Raw genomic sequence first — 19,486 nt, 5'->3', positions numbered from 1 at the left:
TTTTATATTTAAAATAAAATGTTTATTCAATATTTGATTATGTTTATCTAGAGTTGGTTACACAAATTCAAGCATAAAACGTTAATAAATTGTACTTATGCATTATTTACTTGTAACCTTGAATTTTAAATAATATGCATCAATAAATAATATTGTGTATATAAAAAATGGTTTTTAAGAGTTTTTATCAAATATTTTATAATATAGTATAGATATGAAAAAAAAAAGTTGTTTTCCGCTAGATCTCATGTCATAATGGCTATTTTGTAATTATCCACTAATAAAGTAAAAGTTGATTCATTTGACGATCTATATATAATAAATTAAATATTCATTATTTAAACATGTTCAAGTATACTTTAATATAACTAATATAATTAATAGAAATATACAAGCATAAAACCATGGAAATTTGTGTGATTGCGAGGATCGAGCACACAAGAGTTTATCTTCCAATATTCAAGAGATAGGCTTATTTGGGTTTCTTGGTGGGAAAGGGAAGTAATAAATACATTATATGATTGTTTGCATGTGGATATTTGAAACTAAATATGTAAAATTGTATTTTTTATTATATGAAATACATAATTATATGCAAATGTGGAACCTGAGATATTACAAATGATCTAACAAAATGTTTGCTTTCTTTGATATGTTTAATGAACCATCCCTCCTTCAAACTCATATGCATATATTCCTTTAAGCACTGTTTTTGTGGTTGGATATATAAGGCTTACTTTTCTCTTTATCAAAGCTTACTTTCCACCCACTTTCTTTGTAAAGATAAGTTCAAAACTTGACTCAAGTAACTTGTTTCAAAAAGTGATTAGAAAAGAAAAAGAAACAAGTACTTAGGAATCTAACATTTGGACTCTCTTTGGGATTCCTTTGGAGCCTCAAATTAGACTGTATTTAATGTAAATCGAGGGTAAAAAGTCATTTTAATATTCAAACTGTTTATTCAGTATAAATCAAACAAGTTATTTTGAATCATACCAACAACTTAATTCATATAAAGGTTAATGAAAAACCAACCGAATAAGCTCTTAGATTATTGTAGTTTAGTATCTTACAAAACTAATCATTAAAAATACTGTCAAATGGAAAATTACAATAAGTTCAGAATTCAATAAAAAAAAAAAGTTTGATGGTTTAAAACTTTCCTATTTAAATATACGAAGACTTCAAAAAAATATTAATTACAAATTTTTTTATTAGTGGAAATAATTAAAAAAAACGTATTTTTTTTCCCTTTTAATCAATTATTTCTAGAATTTTTTACAAATTTAAAGTATTTTACCATCAATTTCTTCCTTTTCTGGTAAGATTACAAGTCAGATATTTGGATATCAAAATTTTTAGAAAGTAGTGATTTTGTTCTTGTTGTATTGTCGACATTATTTTCTTGCCAAAATGTAGTAATTAATGACTTCACTTTACAATTAATTACAGTGAAAAAGTCAATTTATGATCACATATAGCATGTCTTGATGACTGCATTATCCACATATAACTAACGATAATTGCTTCAATCAATAGACATGTAAAAAAATATAGACGAATGATCGTGTGAGAATGAAAGTAATAATGAGAAACGTAAGAAATGATCTAAATGCTTGATCGTTTTAATCTCACATCCACCAATGAATTACGTTTATCACGAGAATTGGCCCAATGCATCTCAGTTACATTAGTATTGATATTTTAATTAGGATTGATCCAAGGGTGGAGATTTTTTACCCTTCTCATCGTAACTTCGATTCTCACGGAACTCAACCTTGTTCATCTATATGTTTGTATGTATATCATCAAAAGCGATTGAATACCTTGTTTGACATTAGTTTTTGAAGTACCTTCGAAGAATCATAAGATGCAACAAAAATTTATCTACAATAAGATCAAATCGCATTTCTTAATCAAAGAAGAACATATATGTATATGCAAAGGCCTAGTGAGCTATGTTCTGATCGTTTTACAAAAAAACGTACTCAAAAGCATCTCCCTAAGACAATTACTTTTTCGTCTGAACATAGTCCAAATAAGTTGTTTCATGAGACATTAAGGGTCGCTTACCAAACACTTACCTGGTAATCGGTAAAATTCAACATCACTTACTGATTAAGATTTTAGTCCACCAAAACGACATCGTATGCAACAATTTACCCGGTAAGCGCTAACCATGATAAGAGTCCCCACCCTTACTTCCGGGGTAAGACTCTTGTTCCTTACCTCGTTCTTACCGGGTAAGGTTCTTGGTCCTTACCATATTTATGCAGTAAGCAAAGGTGGAACACAAATGGCCTGAATCAACAATATCGGAGGGGTCCAAAAGAATTTTATATTTAAAACCTTAATAGACTGGAGATGTTTCACTCTACTGAGAGAAAAAAAAGTCCCTATGGCCATCCGCCCCTGCCAACAAGGTAATATAATTTCGTAAGCGCTTACCTGGATAAACATTTGGCAAACGGTCTCGCTAATGGTAGTATTTTATATCAAAATCTATTTTTATTTTCTGGAAAAAGGAGAAGAGAGCACGTGAGCACACGGTTGCATTCGAAAGTCACGTGATTGCTTTTTTCCTTTTCTGTTTGTTTGAAAAGCAAGCGGCTGGGGGCTGGGGCTGGTAATGGTCCTCAGGCGGAAAGTGCTTTTTCATAAAACCAAATAAAATAGATACTACAGCCGAGCACTTCATGGAATGTCCCCTTGACACAACAAGTACACATCACTCACATACACGCTCGCCTCATCTTTACATATCAATAACCACATAATACAATTTTAGTGCATAAAATACCAACATTTTTATTCGGAAAGGAGAGAAAATGTTCATTCCTTTTTAGTTTTATAAATTTAAAACACTACATAAACGATTTTGTATTAGTTTTTTTTTTAACCACACAGACACATGGTCACTCGGTTAAAAGTAAAACTCGCAAGGTCAAAGGGGTTTATATGTCAATTTGAATTCAAAAGCGAGTAATAAACATTAAAATCTAAGAACTTCCAAAAAGAAGTTACTAAAAATAAATACTACTAGGTTATAAATACTAACAGGAATTAAACAAGTAGATTGTTGGAGATTTTGAGACAAGTTACCCAAAGACCGGGAAAATGTTTTCTCATGTTAAAAGCTTCCAAACTTAAGCACTATCACATGGAAATCATAATAAATAATTTTAAAAAATGCTTCAAATTAATGCTATTTGTTGCACAATAGTGTGCGTATATATATAGAGATGAGTTATTATACAACTATTTACATTTGTACAACCAATACAACCCAATCTCAACCGTCCATTTAATTTGATAAATATGTGATTTCATAGAAGTTTTGATTATTTCCTAATATAAAGTATTGATCATAATTTATTGAACCTTATTCATCTTCCATAACTATTCAGATCATAATTAATGAACCCTATTCATCTTCCATAAATATTCAAATCATAATAAATGAACTCTCATCATTTCTATAAATATCTCAATTTATTGGGTTGCATTGGTTATACAAATGTAATGGGTTGCATATGAAAGTAACTCTCTCTCTCTCTCTCTCTCTCTCTCTCTATATATATATATATAAGAAGTATACCAAGTACAAGGTTCAGTATCAAATCTGGTGACAGAAAAGAATATTTGAGTCTAATGTTACTCCTTAATCTGCTTTAAAGCATGTACTTGTGCTTATCTTTATAGGGACAAACTCCACAGTCTTGTTTTAACTTTTGGGGTGGCGACGCATGAAGTAGCTTAATTTATGGGAGACAACAATTTACAAGCACAAGATTGAGGTCTTATGTTTATGCTAACCATCATGTCTATTGACCACCCCCCAACAGCTATATATAGTTGGAAATAACTTGAGTTTTATCTAAATACTAATAATAGATTTTCTCTGGTTGCCACGTACATCTTTCTTCTAAGGCTGCAGAAGGTTGGTTTTCTTTCTAAGGTATCAGAAATTCCAAATGGATTGAACCCTTCTCCCTAGGATATTTAAGAGTTTTTCTTTCATAAATGGTCGAATACACACATAAACGTGATCATGCATATAGGATGACCGGATTGTCTTGCCTAATTCTGTTCTTGATACCATATAAAACCCATGAGGATTTTTAGCCTAAAAATCGGTGTATATATATTTTGTATGTAAATCTCTTAATATAGGTTACGGTCTCTTGCAATCCTATTTGTACATTATATAGTGATTTGAATACACGAGACTCAAAGGGAGTAGGAGTCATTCCAATAATCTTTCAGTTCTAATATCCTTTTCTTGATCTTTTTTCAGGCCAAGAGACCAGGAACTGGGTTGAAATGGATACAGAAACATAGATTGGTGGTAGATCTAAGTTTCTGAGGTGATTAAAATCATCTATTTATCCATCCACTAACAAACGAAACACCAGAGAATGGAAGGTGGAAATATCCGGAAGAGCAATTCATACCCATCTGAGTATCCAGGAAAAAGCAACATAGAATTCAATATACCAGGAAACATACCTTCTATTCCCCAACCAGAAACACCAATGGAGCCAATGGAATTCTTGTCCAGATCCTGGAGCGTTTCTGCTGCCGAGATTTCAAAAGCCTTTGCACAGAAACCAAAACAATCTACGCTTGACAAAAAGAATATTAGCCCGTTACCTGAATCATTCATCGCACCACAACTTGTAAGTTCAACTTTTCTGAAATCCGAAAATAAAAAAGTTCCCACTCAGGCTCACCTTATGGTTTTTATTGATCTCTTGCAGCAACAGAAGATTATGAACCTATCAAACGTTCAGAGTCTTAGACCAAGAGGGAAATGGTTCAATCACAGGGACGCTATTATGAGAAGCGTGTGGAAGAAAGACAAGGTCCGGCAGGAAAAAGCACAAGTCCATGCCGCGCTCTGTGTCGCTGGGCTGGCAACAGCAGTGGCTTCCATCACTGCAGCTGAGAGCACAAGGTTGGACAATTCCAGAATGAGCACTGCTCTTATGTCAGCTACAGAGCTATTAGCATCACATTGCTTCGAGTTGGCAGAATCAGCTGGAGCTGATCATGACCTTGTAGTTTCTGTTGTCCAATCAGCCATTAACATCCAAAGTCCAAGTGATCTAGTGACTCTCACAGCTGCAGCTGCAACAGGTAGATTCATTAATTCCTCATTCAGTTTCAAGAAAATTTCTACCTATTGCATTGATGCGTTGTACTATATATGCCATGGATGGATATACTTTAACTTACCAATTTCCATAGGAATTGCTCCTACTGAACAGAATTGGCCTGTACATTGTAATATCAGATAGTGCTCACTTTGTCTTCTCTAACAAACTTTAGGATTTTGAAATTTTTTAAACCACTTTATACAAATGAATACAAATTATATCATCTTGAAGTAGCATGGAAATGTAATGATAACCTGAAATACAGTAAACTTATATTTCCCCAAATTATCTCAGCTAGTTAATTACCAAGAGATCATTGTTGGTGGGATTGGTGATCGATGAACTATTTTTTCAGATGTGAACTTACAAACTTCCCTCTCTGTTTAATAGCTTTGCGAGGCGAAGCAGCGCTGAAAGCTAGATTTCCAAAAGAAGCAAAGAAGAATGCCACTGTAATTCCATATGAGAAGGGAATGGGGGGTCATATTCTCACTGGTAATCATAGTGAAAGCACAAAAAGAGAGCATCAGTGTACTAAAGACGTGCTGCAACAAGTACACAAAGGTTAGCTTAGAACAAGTTTAATATACTGCATGATAAAACTTACCACAAACTTCAATAATACACTCGTGTGTGCACGGATCTCTGACATGATAACAAAAGAAAAGGCTGACGTTCTTTTTACATAATTTAATGGGTCAAGTGAATGTCCAGGAGGGTTACATTGGAAGCAAGTATCCATCTACATAAACAAGAAGTCTCAGGTAAATTGTAGAAACTTTTGGACAAATCAAGAGCAACTATTCCAGTTCTGAGTTTTGATCAAAATAATAATCATGGCAAATTTCTCATACAAAGTTCTAATGGCAGGTTATCATCAAGCTCAAAAGCAATCATGTTGGAGGGGCCTTTTCCACAAAGAATAAAGGCAAGCTTACTCTTCATTTCTACAAATATTGTGACCATAACGATAAAGCCATAATTACCATTTTATTTGCCAACATTTTCAAGGTACTTATAGGTAACATTCATTTATAGTACTTCCCTCCATGAGCCATTTTGTGTGTCCCACATCTATTCTTCTTTACATCAAGTGAAAGGGACCCACAATCACATCTTCATTCATCCTCACATCTTATGGGGTAGGGCCCACAAAATGAAAACGTTAAACAATGAAAAACGATAGAGCCTTATCTTTTTCACTTCAAATTTCCTGTTATCAGGTGTTGTCTATGGTGTCTGCAATGAGAAAGCCTCTTGGCCATTCAGCAAAGAAAGGGAAAATGCAGATGCCTATTTTGGGGTTAAAACAGCAAAGGGTCTTCTGGAGTTCAGGTGCAAGAACAAGATCCACAAACAGAAATGGGTTGATACAATTCAATATCTTCTACAAAGAACCAGCAACATTGAAAACATTGGGCATTCCATGAATATGTTAACTGCTTAGACGAGCATTGCTTGACTAATTGGTGCATCTGGTAGTTCAATAAGGGAGGAGAATGTGATGGGTTGTGCATCTATTATAGTTTTGTGTTTCTGCTAAGTGATTTTGTAGCCCTTGTGTCATATCTGAACACACTAAAATGGCATGAGCCTTGTCTCACTTGTTACTTAGTTTATTTATTTTTGGATAGATACTTCTTGTTTAGTTTTCACATCTTACTCCAATCTTTGAATTTCCACTTGTATATAATATTAGTGAGAGATGAAAATCAACAAATGCTTTCCTATTTGAAAGGCTACCTTATAAAGTTCTATAGGCCCTCTTTTTCCTTCTCATTCTTTCTTTGTCGATGAATAAATTAAGCAAGCATGATGCAAACGGGGGACGATAAAATGTCGTTTCCGAGGCATTAACCAAGCATGATCAGAGATGACACAACAAACAATGATGTTTAAGAGAGTAGAAACATCCACAGTACAGAGAACTCAAGCAATGAATTTATTCCAATAACTAGAAGCATAATTCAAAATGCATATGGACTCGTGCAAAGTGTGAGGTGCAGGGGCTTGACTCTTACGCCACTTGGGAACAACTTAAATCATAATAATTACAACACTTTCACCTGGGTAGGGAAGAACATCCACAAGAGAGCAATAGAATTCACCAAATTTTCTGGCCATATTAGAAGCAATCAAAACAAGTTGCATCACCATAGAGCCTTGTACCATTTGCTAAGAAGGGTCCTTTTGCACAACCCTAAGAAAGATGAGCTGATGGGTTTCTGGAATAGCCACAAACCGCTCTAAATAATTTGAAGACCCTATTAACTGAACAAAGTTCTTCACCAAAAGGTCAGCAACCTCGGATTAAACATCAATATGCAATATTGCAGCAAATTAAAGTCAGATAGTATGAAGTGATTGTCATTGTGGTATTCTGAATGCTTATATGCCAAAGCTGAAATACAATAACTTTCCCCATGGTAGCATCGGATATAGAAGTCTATTTTTTATCAAGCAAACCTATAAAAACCTGACCTTAGTCAAGTAGATTTTTCCATCCTGCATTGCCCTCAAAATACAACAGTCCTGTTCTCTTCATAAGGTAGAACACGCAACTCACAATATGATTTTATTGCCTTCAAAAGGCATTGTTTTTCAAGATTCTCAGATTTCTGTATAAAACTCAGCAGATTATCCTTGTGCGAAACTCTCTCAACCTGAAACCCAAAGATAAATAACTTTACAAATATAAAAGGAGCTGATTAGTCGGTCTGTGCACAATATTTAGCAGCGACATCATTGGTCTGAAAATAAAAGATATAACACTACATTTGGTTAGAGTACCATCTTGCACCCCACTGAGCTAAAGAAACTTCTTGGCAGTGGCTACATTGTAAACCTAAAGCTAATAACATAGAGCAAAGCCTCTAAAGCCAGGACCATGGCCATGCTGGAGGTTTTAAGAGATAGTAAGTTTCAAACCCTTACCAAGTCCCTGTTTTATGGTCCATGTCAACTCTGATCTTCCCTTGCCTTGAGAATTTCCTTTGTAATTAATAATCACAATTAAAGGAGGGAGGAATAGTCACAAGGTGGGAAGAAGTGTAGTTCTACTTCTTAGGTAAACTTCTTGATTTATCTAATTTCCATTTTGAGTGGTTTCCTTTGTTCTATATCAGCATGCTTTGTTAAAAACGGCTACGTCATGGTTTTGACAGAGAAATAGCAAAAAGGGAAGCAGTTAACAATTTAGTATTCTAGCTCTCTTCTGATAATTCCTTGTGTTCAAAATCGGAAATATAATTGATGGAAGGGTCAGACTAACTGCATAGGCAAAGCTAGAGGAGAATTTTGAAGTGCTTAAGGCCAGCATATATACCATCTGTTCAATGATTGGCCCTCCATCAAGCTCTTCAGTGACAAAGTGGCTTGTAGCACCAATCAATTTCACACCAGCTTCAAAAGCCTGTCATTCACAAGTTAAAAAGTAAAAGATGGTAATGCACAATCGGACAATCTATAAAATGACTAGTATAGAATAAGCTTAAAGGACAAATAGGGAAGAAAGACAGAACCTGCCTAGATGGATTCCCTCCCTTGAACGATGGCAATAAGCCATGATGAATGTTAATTACATCCTTCCCATATCTTTTCAAAAAAGTTCCAGATAGCACCTGCATATAGTAATAAGAAATTAAAGCTCTATCATATTATAGTTGTTGCCCGAACAACATAAATGCACATCCATCATATATACATCGATTTCTTTTCTTATCTTTTTCCTTTTACCAGCAAAAATTTACATGAATGTGCTCTAGGTCAAAAGCATACTCTCTCCCTCCATACAATAAATATAGTAAGAATTCACTCTGTACTCATGCTAAGATATGTGTTTCAATAATAGTAATTGCCCAAATGGCTTTGTATTGCAAGTGTCTGCTTTGTGTGAATAGATCTTTCATCAGAAGAATGGGAGGGGGCATGAGGGTCGGTTTGTTTACACCACCTCTTTTTATTATTTCACAATCAATTTTCTTTTTGATCTTTTTGTTAAAGAGCGGGTCACAAACCTTCTAACACTGAAAGATCTTTAGTGGCTCACCTCTTCCAGAAGAAGTCAAAAACTATAACTAACGTAAATAGAAAGTATATGTAAAATCTGTGTAGGATTTTGAACTCCAGAAGTGATGGAGGTCCACTAATTTCATCAGGATAGAAGTACAAGGGAGGATATGTTATTAATTTTGGACTCTTTCCAGAGATAAAAAAAACGTTAAAATTAATATGGTATGTCCCAAAATGGAAGCCAAATTCTTCGATATTACCTGCATGTATCTAGCAAGGACTAAAAAATCTGTATCTTGAACCAAGTCCAGTATCTCATCTTCTATATTCTTTTCTTTTGACTTTGACAGATAGTGATATGGAATGTCATGTCTTTCAAGGAAGCGTATCACATGGGTGTTGGGAACCCTATCATGATTACTATTCAATTACAATATTGGTCAAGTTAGAACCAGGATGACAAATAGACGGACTGAAAAAGATGAATTCCCATACTTTACCTGATTACAGATCTTATATGAACTGGAAGTTTTCCATCTTGCCATGCATGCAGTAGATCAACAAGACAGTGGTCCTGAACCAACAAAGTGACAGCTTAAGCATTAGACCGAGAATGCAACCTCCGTACTAGTTTAGCTTTTGAACAGTTTATAAGTAAACAATAAAGAGCAAAACTTGAAACAGATATCCAGAAAGAATAGAAGGCACTTGGCAAAACCTGCTTAGAGGCAAGAACAGCAATTTTATATTTAGGGTCTACAGAAGGCACACGGACAAGAGATTTCACTGCATTGAACATCTTTGATAGGTCAAGGAAGTCATTGTTCATTTGCTTCCGCTGCCATTTAATTGGGTCGAACACAAATTCACTGTACATTGAAAGAGAGTTTATTGTTATAGATGTTGATTTAGCTCAAAATTTGTGTTTGGCTAATATAGTTACACTTGTAAAAGCGAACATTAAACCCCTCTGCTCACAATAAAAGAAAATTTATTAACCGTTATTGCCATTTATAAGGAATTATTCACTGTAAATTCAGCAATGACTAATGACCTATTGAATCAAGTACTAAATAGGAAGTGGTGAAAGAAAAAAAAAAGAACTCAATAATTACATCTAGAGAAAATAATTGCTACTTGTAACAAACAAAGTTTCTTATCATTTACTTTTCTCTCGTGAAACTTGGAATAACTTTATACAATCTCTCTTTTCAACTCCAAGTGTCGGACAAAACCAGTTTGCATATTGTAAGTCTATTATCCTTTTCAGTTCCCCAGTTGCTGAATTGTCAAATGCTTATATGTTCACTCCAGCAGTCCATGATTCAAATCACTAAGTGGTGACTACTCAATTGGTTCATGAATGGATACCTACCGTGATGATATACTCCAGCAAATGTTATTAAGCGTATCTTTATTCTCTAGAGATCTTTGGATGAGGAAAACGTGTTGCATCTGGTTCTATAAGAGTTTAAATCCATTTTCTGTATGATACCCAGAAAATTTTATAGACACTACCACTGTTACTGCTAATAGCTGTTTTGGTGGTGAAAAGAAAAAATGCAAATCATCGAATTGGCCAAAGAGGTTATAAGTTGGGTATATGGTTTCGGGTCAGGGTGTAGACCCCTAAATTCCATCTCCTTTAAGATAAAGTTCATCTCCTTTGTCTCTCAGGTACATCGGGATTTGCAATTTGGGCTGCATTCTTGTGTGGCAATATATGTTTGACATTTGCTCTGTGTCTGTACACACATGTGTAGATAATTTTTGGTCGCGATTGGTTTGGCATTGTGACTTGTTCTATCTGTTATTTGGATTTCTTTGGCATTGTGATATGTTCAATCTGTTATTTAGTCTTAGTAACAGTTTGCAAGTACCAAATTTTTACATGATTAACATTTTGGTAGCTCATGCATCTTTTTCATCATTATTCTTTGATATGTATCTATGCACTAAGCATTTAGCTTAGCCACTTTTCTTTTTTGCAGTAGGTAATCACAAAAATCCCCAGACAAGGTGAATGCGAGCAAATACAGCCAGGAAATTTTAGGAGCATTCATTAAGTTTCTTTCAGTTTTAATTTGTGCTTAAAATTATGTATATGAATTAGTAATTAGTAGAGCTTTTGTATTTTAGTACTGTTTGACTTTTGGGAGCCTAGTTGGGAAGGGGGTGTTAAACTATGACCTAATTAGATAATTCAATAAATGAAGCTAAAATCCCATGACCCCATGAGGAAAAAAGAGTACTCCGCATGCATGAAGCTTTAGTCACTCTTGCCTTGGTCAGGAAATTAATCAGATAAACAGGCATACTTCCCTACTTCATCTCCAGAGTTTATCTCCCAAATGCTCTCAATCTTCATAGCTTCAAGTAAAGGTATGAATGTACCATATAAACTCATGGAAACAAAAAAGAAGTCAATGAACTGTGGTAAAGGAAGAAGCAGAACTATAAAGATATTGCTAATATCACAAAACACTCCAACCACTTCAATAAGAAAAATTAATTAAAACACAGGAAAATATAAACAGAAGCCACATGTACTAACCTTCTGGAGTAAAAGACATTTTTGTTCTGGGGCACAAAAATATCAGCTACCAATATGTTGCCACCCCTTGATGCAATACACTCGGATAGTTTTGCCACAATTCCTACTTGATCCTATTACAAATACAATAAAATTATAAATCATCTCATATATTAAAATGTCAATTTGTTTGAGACAAAGTCGATAAAGGCCAGCTCCAGCCTCTTTATATTCCTATCCCTTCGTGATTGGTAGATATTATTACCAAAGTTTGGGAAAATACCCACTTTTGCGTGTTCTAAGTAGGGAGTTTGCAATTTGCACTCCAACTTGTAGAGGAGAGTATTAACCATAAGATAGTGTAATTCCTGATAAGTGGCATATGGATCAATAAAAAGGAAGACAATCCACGGGTGATGTTATGACTTATAAAGCATCTACAGACTACAGAGTATGGCAAGGATTACTAAATCACATCTTGTGATGATGAGAAATTTGGTGTAAACATGTATTTGTTGGTTAATGCTGTTAAGACAGTTTTTTTTACACAAACATTTGTTATTTTTTGGTCAGTTTTGTACATACCCAAATAGCTTAAGTCTGTACTCGTATCTTCTGTGGCAATTCAATAACCTTTTCCCTCAGATCTCACTGGTCTCCTCTGTGTGATTCCCGCCGGTACTCGCCCAAACACATTTAAATTCCTGAATACTATTAAGATTAAACTATCTTAATGATTTTTAAAATAAAACCCCTACTGAAAAAAAAACAATCAGCCACCTCAAATCCTGTGTATGGATGTGTGGATTCGTAGAATCATATCAATATCAATCAAATGATTAGATGAACTGCCCAAACACTTTAAAATCCAGAAAATATTTTCCCAAATAAACTAATCCTAACGACTTTATGATAATATCCCTTACAGAAGAGCAATTTACAATCCTATGTATCTATTTCTAAAATATCACCAAGTTTATTCAATCATCCAAAAATCCGTGTGCTCTTACAATAGGAGGGGGGAGACTTACAGGGCAATGGAAGACGTGAATACCATGAGCAAGGGTAGGAGAAGGATTGCCGGGGAGTTCAGCGGAGATTCTGAGGGTGTTGAATGGTCTTTTCATGGATGCGATAACAATTGGGGAGCTTGATGAAGCTCTTCGAAGAATATTCATGGCGTCTCTCTCTCTCTCACACACACACAATCACACACTCACTCTCTGCACCAGTCACACTCTCGCCATGACTATTGTCGTGTAATTAAAAAGTTTGTAATCCACTCCCGTCCTTGTTTGGTCGTTCCAATTTATATGTTTACGGGAACTCACACGACACCGTATTATGTCGTTTTATGTGGCTGAAAATTTTGTTTCTCCCTCAACAAACAAAATCATCTCAAAAATTACATTATCGAGTCTTTCAAATATATTATGGATCGAATACAATTGATTTGTTTTTGGTTGTGGATCGGATTTCTAACGTGGACTCCGTTAAAAAAAAGTTAATTTAACTATTTTTTTTATTATAAATGTATTTTATGTAAATGTATGAAATATTTAATAATAAAAATAAAATTATAACAAAAACATAAAACACATTGCCCTTCTTCCACCCCATACAACATCAAAATACACTCAGGAGCCGTTTATCAAACGTTTATCTGGGTAAGCGCTTATCAATTCACATTAATTTATAGGATGAATATGGTAAGGACCAAGAATTTTATCCGGTAAGAGCGAGACAATAACCAAAAGTCTTACTCGGTAAGTGAATGTGAGGACTATTACCACGTTTAGCGCTTATCGAGTAAATAGTTGCATACAATGTTGTTTTTGTTGACTGAAATCTTACCTGGTAAATATGTGACAATGTTAAATTTTACTAGTAAACGCTTATGGGGTAAGTGTTTGATAATGATAAACAACCCCTCACACACCAAATCAATTCAAATCCAAATTCTAACTAACAAAACTCAATCCAAAACTAAACTCTAAATCATCAAACTCTACCTAAACACAATCCTAATCATCAAAATGAAAAACAAGCCATGGAAAAATATAACAGATCTACAAACCTAATACCAAAATGTAATTCACTCTTATTAAGAAAAGAGTCTGTAATTCATGAAACCACAAGGACTAAAAATGTAATTCACTCTTATTAATTTCACATTATTCTTTTCTCAATCGCCCAATCTTCTCTCGCTCCACTCTTGTTACTCTTCTATTGTCCTTGTTACTCTTCTATTGTCCTATCAATCTCGCAAGTGATTTATGCTCCTAGCTACTTCTGTTGCTCTCTTCTCCATCACTTCGATATCTCTCCTACATCTTCTGTGATTTCTCTCTATTTTGCTGGTTAACGATTAGTGTTTTATGTGTGTTATCTGCCTCCTATGCTATAATATAGGGTTTTCAATGTCCTCCTTCTTGCACCATGTAGGTAACGTACTTTTAAAACTTTCATTTTGGTATTTAAGATATAAAGTTTGTAACATTTAAGTATCGGGGTAACCGATTGAAGCATTAACCAGTGATGAGATGAAATTAGGTTGTATAGCAAATGACACTGAGTTGGATACGACATCAACATGATAACCGGTTAATGCTTAAACCGGTTATTCGTATACTTAACTGTTTAAAACTTTACATCTTAGATACCAAAATGAAAGTTTTGAAAATACATTACCCAAAATATGAATCAAATTAAAGTACGTTACTTTTTCATACAATTTATCATTTAAAAATTTCTAAAATTGAAAAAAAAGGGATTTTTTTTTCCAATCCAATATTTTCGTTTCTTTTATCTCCAAACTCTAACATGCATTGTTTGAGCACTTGCAATTTCATATTTGTTTTATCACTAACTCCTTAGAATTAGGTATACGTGTCAGTGAATAAAAGGGTTTGTTTAAAATTATTAATTACTTAAATCTTGCATGTTCAGTAAATATTTTAAAGTCAAAAGTTTAAGTGGTAAAATTTATAAATTTTAACCGTTTAAATGATTTTGAACAAAGAAAACTGAATGTTAAATATTAACTGATCTTATTATAACATCATTGTGATGCCATAAAATAAAATATAATTAGATGAGGAGACCAATAATACTAAGGCATTGTTTGTTTACCTCTTAATAGTTTCATTAAGAGACAACATTTGAATCATTAAGAGGTGAAACTTGTTTGACAAAAAAAGTTTGCATCTTACTGATTCTAAAAACTATTTGAATGATTTTGTATCCTGAGCATCCCTTAACCATTCAACGCCCTAATTTTATTGTAACAATTACCAAACAATTATATTTCATTTTGCACTATATTATGAAAACATTTTAATCATTCAGACCACTTAATCATTTTGCACCAAACCATTCAGTAACTGTCAAATCGTCCCTGATACAAAAACTAGAATAATCAATAATTGGTGTATATATAAATATATAATTGTATGTATAGATGATGTACAAATTGGATAAGGGGTTACAATTCCGAAGTGCTTCATATATTTGTCTCGATTGATCGAGCACTTTGGCCATCATATTATTGATCATTCAAACTTGAATGAAAACAGGGTCCTAACGGAGTATTTAGCTGAAACCCAAGTCATATGTCCTTGCCCATATAAATCTTTTGCCTTATCCTTACTATCTCGACTAAATGTTATTTCGTATGTTAACTTCTGCTGCATCGCTGTAAAGCTCAGCTCTTGAGAACGACTACCAACCACAACATTTACACCCTGTGGTACATAAATCCTACTGAGTAAGTTGTGTTGCGATACCAACATTAGTCACCGTCCTTGAGAATGTTTTGATATCCCCTTTTCTTAATGTAACCGCAAAAGAAGGATAGTTTAGTTGGGCCTCGGGTATGGTTTTTGCGCATGAATCATTTCTTTTAACGATGATTGCAACTTGTTCGGGTGTATAGCCTAATCCACACAGATAAGGGATGTAGTTATCTGGTTGGATGTCATAAACAAGGCTTGGTTCATTGGCTTTTGATGGGTTCACTTGACCTGAGCCAATGGCAAATACGTCTGCAGGAAGCTTTCTTTCGTCAACTATTGTATGTCCATTTAGGTTTACTTGATCTGTCGTGGTCATGATTGCAGACTTGATAACAGCAGGAGACCATTTGGGGTGTGCACTTTTTAGCAGCGCAACTGTGCCTGTGAGATGAGGACAAGACATTGACGTGCCAGATATTATGTTAAACGTTGTCTTGGTTCCTGTCTTGATATCAACCGATTGTGACCAAGCTGCAATAATGTCGATGCCAAGTCCAATAATGTCTGGCTTTAGGATTCCAGGACTTGCATAGTTAGGCCCTCTTGAAGAGAAAAAACCCACCTCTGGAGCTGATTTTATGCCAAGTACAGTTCCACGGAAAAGGAGAGTTGCTACAGGTGATGTAGTCGAATTCAGATACTTTTTTATCCCAACTGCTTCCTTGTAACCAACACTTAATGCAGGAAGATCACTAGCTTGTGCAAATACACTCTCCCCTGAATCGATATCACATGCAAGAATCATGGCCGTTCCTCCAGCGCCTTTCACTACCTTAATATTTCCATCTCCATCAATGGGACTGCCCACATCACGCAACACGACCTTTCCCTTGACATCAGTGGGGTCCAGTGAGTCCTCCGTGCACCATGTTGCAAATTGGTCACCACTTTTGCCGGGGTGAACAAGAGGCCGAAGCTTATGATCGAAATCCTTTTGTTGAGACAGAGATTCTCCATAAAATGACTTGCTGTTTCCAAGAAGAACTGTTGTTCGTATTCTTCTATCGATGGTACTAGCCCCAACTGTAAGGACCCACGGGGCCTCATTCGATAATGAACTACCTTCAAGACCTTCATTACCTGCTGAACAACTCACAAAGATCCCTTCATGTTGGGCAGTAAAGGCAGCTACCATGACAGTATTCTCGTAGAATGACATGGTTCCTCCGCCAAGTGAGATTGATATCACATCAACACCGTTTCCAACAGCTGCATCCATGCCTGCTACTATGGAGCTCTCCGAACAAAGCTCATTACATACTTTATACATGGCCAAGTGTGCCAGTGGTGCAATCCCAGTGGCAGTGTCGTTGGCCTGTCCAAATAAGTTTGCATTATCTACTGGACTCCCTGCATCAATACTTGAAGTGTGAGTCCCATGGCCTAACTCATCAATTGGACTACTTTCAGAATAAAAGTTTCTCATCCCAATCAACTTGTTATTGCACCCTGCCACATCACATTTGCCTTTCCATCTTGGTGGCGGAGGTGGGACACCCTTATCATTAAACGAAGGATGTCCTGGAGTAATCCCACTATCTAGAAGGCCAATTATGATTCCCTTGCCATAGTTGGAATCCTTCCAGAAGCCCGAGTTTTGGCGCAAACCCATAAAGTATGGAGAACGAGTTGTGTGCAAGTGGAACACACTTTCAGGCAGTACATATACAACTTGGTTCATGTTCTCCATGGCCTTGGCTTGCTCCAACGACATTTTTGCAGCAAATCTTGTCATGACATGGTGATACATGTATACCATTGTTGGTTTGTGATCATCTGAGACGAAAGCGATTTCAGACAGAAGTGAGTTATACCATTGTCGGAGGTGATGTGAGTCTAGGGGTTGAGCTGGGGAAGTTAAATGAACAATGTAGGTTTTGAGGTTATGGGCGTTGCTACTGCAAGTGATAAGTAACACATAAAGAATAGCTGACACCATGGTTTCAATTATCTCTTGGTAACTAGCTAGGAATGATGAAGGATATCTGTCCCAACACACACACACCCATATATATATATATATATATATATAGAGAGAGAGAGAGAGAGAGAGAGCATGAAGGTGGGAGAGATGATAAAAATTGTGTTTAATGTAAAACCATATGAGATGACAGTGATGTGCAACAATACATGCATGAAATATACAAGAAATGAAGGTTTTCTTGGTGTACAAGTTTGTTCCTATAAATTAAAACTCTTCAACCGAATATAAATGAATCATTTTAGTTTTCTATTTCAACAAATACCCTTAAAACCAATGCAGTTGACTGATTGGCATGAATCTTAACCCATTAGTCTATTTAATTGCTACTTTGGATGAGTACATGAATTATTTAAGGGTCATTTTTGTGGTTCATATCGTCTTGCTTTAATTAGGACTTGAGAATTACTCCATTTTGATTGTTTTCTTGTGTGATACATTATTACCTAAGGATTTGTTTTTTTTAATTAAGGGTTATCGTTAATTTCTGGTATGTTAATCTAAAACCATAAATGAGATGAGAGGGATGTGCAACGATGCACGCTGAAAATATGCGGGAAATTGGTGAATTCATTACTGAAGGTTTTGTTGGTGTACAAGCTTATTCCAGTTAATTAAAATGAAAAGAGTTGAATATACATTATTGATAGTTTTCTTAGGATGTGTTTGCTTTGCAGAACAGTACAAAACATACTTGTCTCATGTACAAAACAGTACAAAACATACTTGTCTCATGTTTGTCGTGTTCTTATGTGGAACAAGAACTAATTAGAATATAAATGGAGCCAAACATAATAGAAAAGAACTAAAACTTCTTGTCCCATGTTTAAAGATCAGACAAAGTTGGATATAAGTGTCTTTTTTGTCACATCAAAATAGATGGACCAAACTTTAGGGTCACGAAACAAGTTTGATAACTTATTAAATTACCCATTACAAATTAAAACCCTAAAACATTTCACAATTCTTTTATCTACGTACCTCATTCTCGTTTGTCCAATCCTGTCGAGTCTAGTTCTATATGAGTACCAATCGCAAGTTTAATGTAGAAATTGGTTATAAACACGCTTCTGGGACCAAGAATATGTTGCCCGCTGATGCTTTGCTAAATTGTTTGACGACTTAACGTAACTAGGTACCTTCTTTTATTCACCAAAATGAATAATTTTAATTTTATGTTTTTCTTGTTTTTATTTATTTCGTTGCAAGAAATACCCTCAAAACCAAGTAGTATTTTAAGTATTCATTGTTATTATTGTTGAACAATTTGAAAGATTCATTATTATTATTGACTGATAAATTTTAAAGATTCATTATTATTGTTGATTTATCAATTTCCTCATTGAACTTTAGGAAGAAACATGAACCGAATGGAAAAAAAAAAGGGGTAAAATGACATTATTAAGACAATTTATTAAATGTATTTTCACAGCTCTTTTAAGATGTTTACTTGCGGCAAATTCGCACAGAAGATGACCTAATAGTACAAATGGATATGTTGTGGTGGCCCCCTTTCAGCCAAAAAAAAAAGAATCCCTACCCCTCTGCTTGAGACGCGCCTCCTTCATTTTCATCTTCACCATCTCTAAACTTCATCTTCATCGTCATCATCTCCAAACTTCATCACCTAACTTCATCGCCTGCAACTCCACAAATCCTTAATCTATATAACTTAATCCATATATGTCTCAATGAAAAAAATGAACATAACAATTACTAAGAAATCAAAATGAACAAATCAATAAAATAAATGTATGTTAAATAAGTAATAAATCACAAAATTAAACAAAAATAACAATGTTCTTTGTATATAATAATATTAAATAATTACAATAAAAGTAATGAATAGGCAACAGTGCAACCGCAAAAGGCCTCTCTCTCTCTCTCGAAACAAACTCCCCCAAATGGAAGCATCTTTTTCCCGGTCTTTCAACAATGACGACGGTGGATGTTAATGGCTACGAAGACGATCGGTGATAAGCGACAGCAAGAGAGAAAGTGACGGTGA

General features: G+C 34.9%; 2 protein-coding genes and 1 pseudogene across 4 annotated transcripts; 1 reads left to right on the top strand and 2 right to left on the bottom strand.

The window, feature by feature from the left end:
* The first annotated feature begins 4,313 nt into the window (after positions 1-4,313).
* On the top strand, positions 4,314-7,004 carry LOC112527332 (VAN3-binding protein). Its single transcript, XM_025137921.1, has 6 exons — positions 4,314-4,679; positions 4,761-5,139; positions 5,550-5,723; positions 5,874-5,923; positions 6,030-6,087; positions 6,383-7,004. Exons 1-6 carry the CDS (start codon positions 4,419-4,421, stop codon positions 6,604-6,606), a joined length of 1,146 nt encoding a protein of 381 aa, XP_024993689.1. The 5' UTR covers positions 4,314-4,418; the 3' UTR covers positions 6,607-7,004.
* LOC112527331 (formyltetrahydrofolate deformylase 2, mitochondrial-like) lies at positions 5,710-13,027 on the bottom strand. Of its 3 annotated transcripts, none has more exons than XM_025137918.1 (9): positions 12,735-13,027; positions 11,725-11,837; positions 9,889-10,039; positions 9,671-9,744; positions 9,431-9,590; positions 8,681-8,779; positions 8,485-8,571; positions 7,641-7,822; positions 5,710-5,901 (listed from the first exon to the last, which is right to left on the bottom strand). In XM_025137918.1, the coding sequence occupies exons 1-8, from the start codon at positions 12,879-12,881 to the stop codon at positions 7,676-7,678; spliced, it is 978 nt and encodes a 325-aa protein (XP_024993686.1). In that variant the 5' UTR covers positions 12,882-13,027; the 3' UTR covers positions 5,710-5,901; positions 7,641-7,675. The 3 variants fall into 3 exon arrangements, with proteins under 3 accessions (XP_024993686.1, XP_024993687.1, XP_024993688.1); XM_025137919.1 differs by lacking the exon at positions 5,710-5,901 and adding an exon at positions 7,085-7,430; XM_025137920.1 differs by lacking the exon at positions 5,710-5,901 and having other exon boundaries at positions 7,441-7,822; positions 9,431-9,578.
* Positions 13,028-15,254: 2,227 nt separating this feature from the next.
* LOC112528590 lies at positions 15,255-17,436 on the bottom strand (annotated as a pseudogene).
* Between the last annotated feature and the right edge of the window lie 2,050 nt (positions 17,437-19,486).

Source organism: Cynara cardunculus (genome assembly GCF_001531365.2).
Source record: "Cynara cardunculus var. scolymus isolate 2C chromosome LG 15, CcrdV1, whole genome shotgun sequence".
NCBI lineage: Eukaryota > Viridiplantae > Streptophyta > Magnoliopsida > Asterales > Asteraceae > Cynara > Cynara cardunculus.
This window is presented reverse-complemented; position numbering and strand designations above follow the sequence as displayed.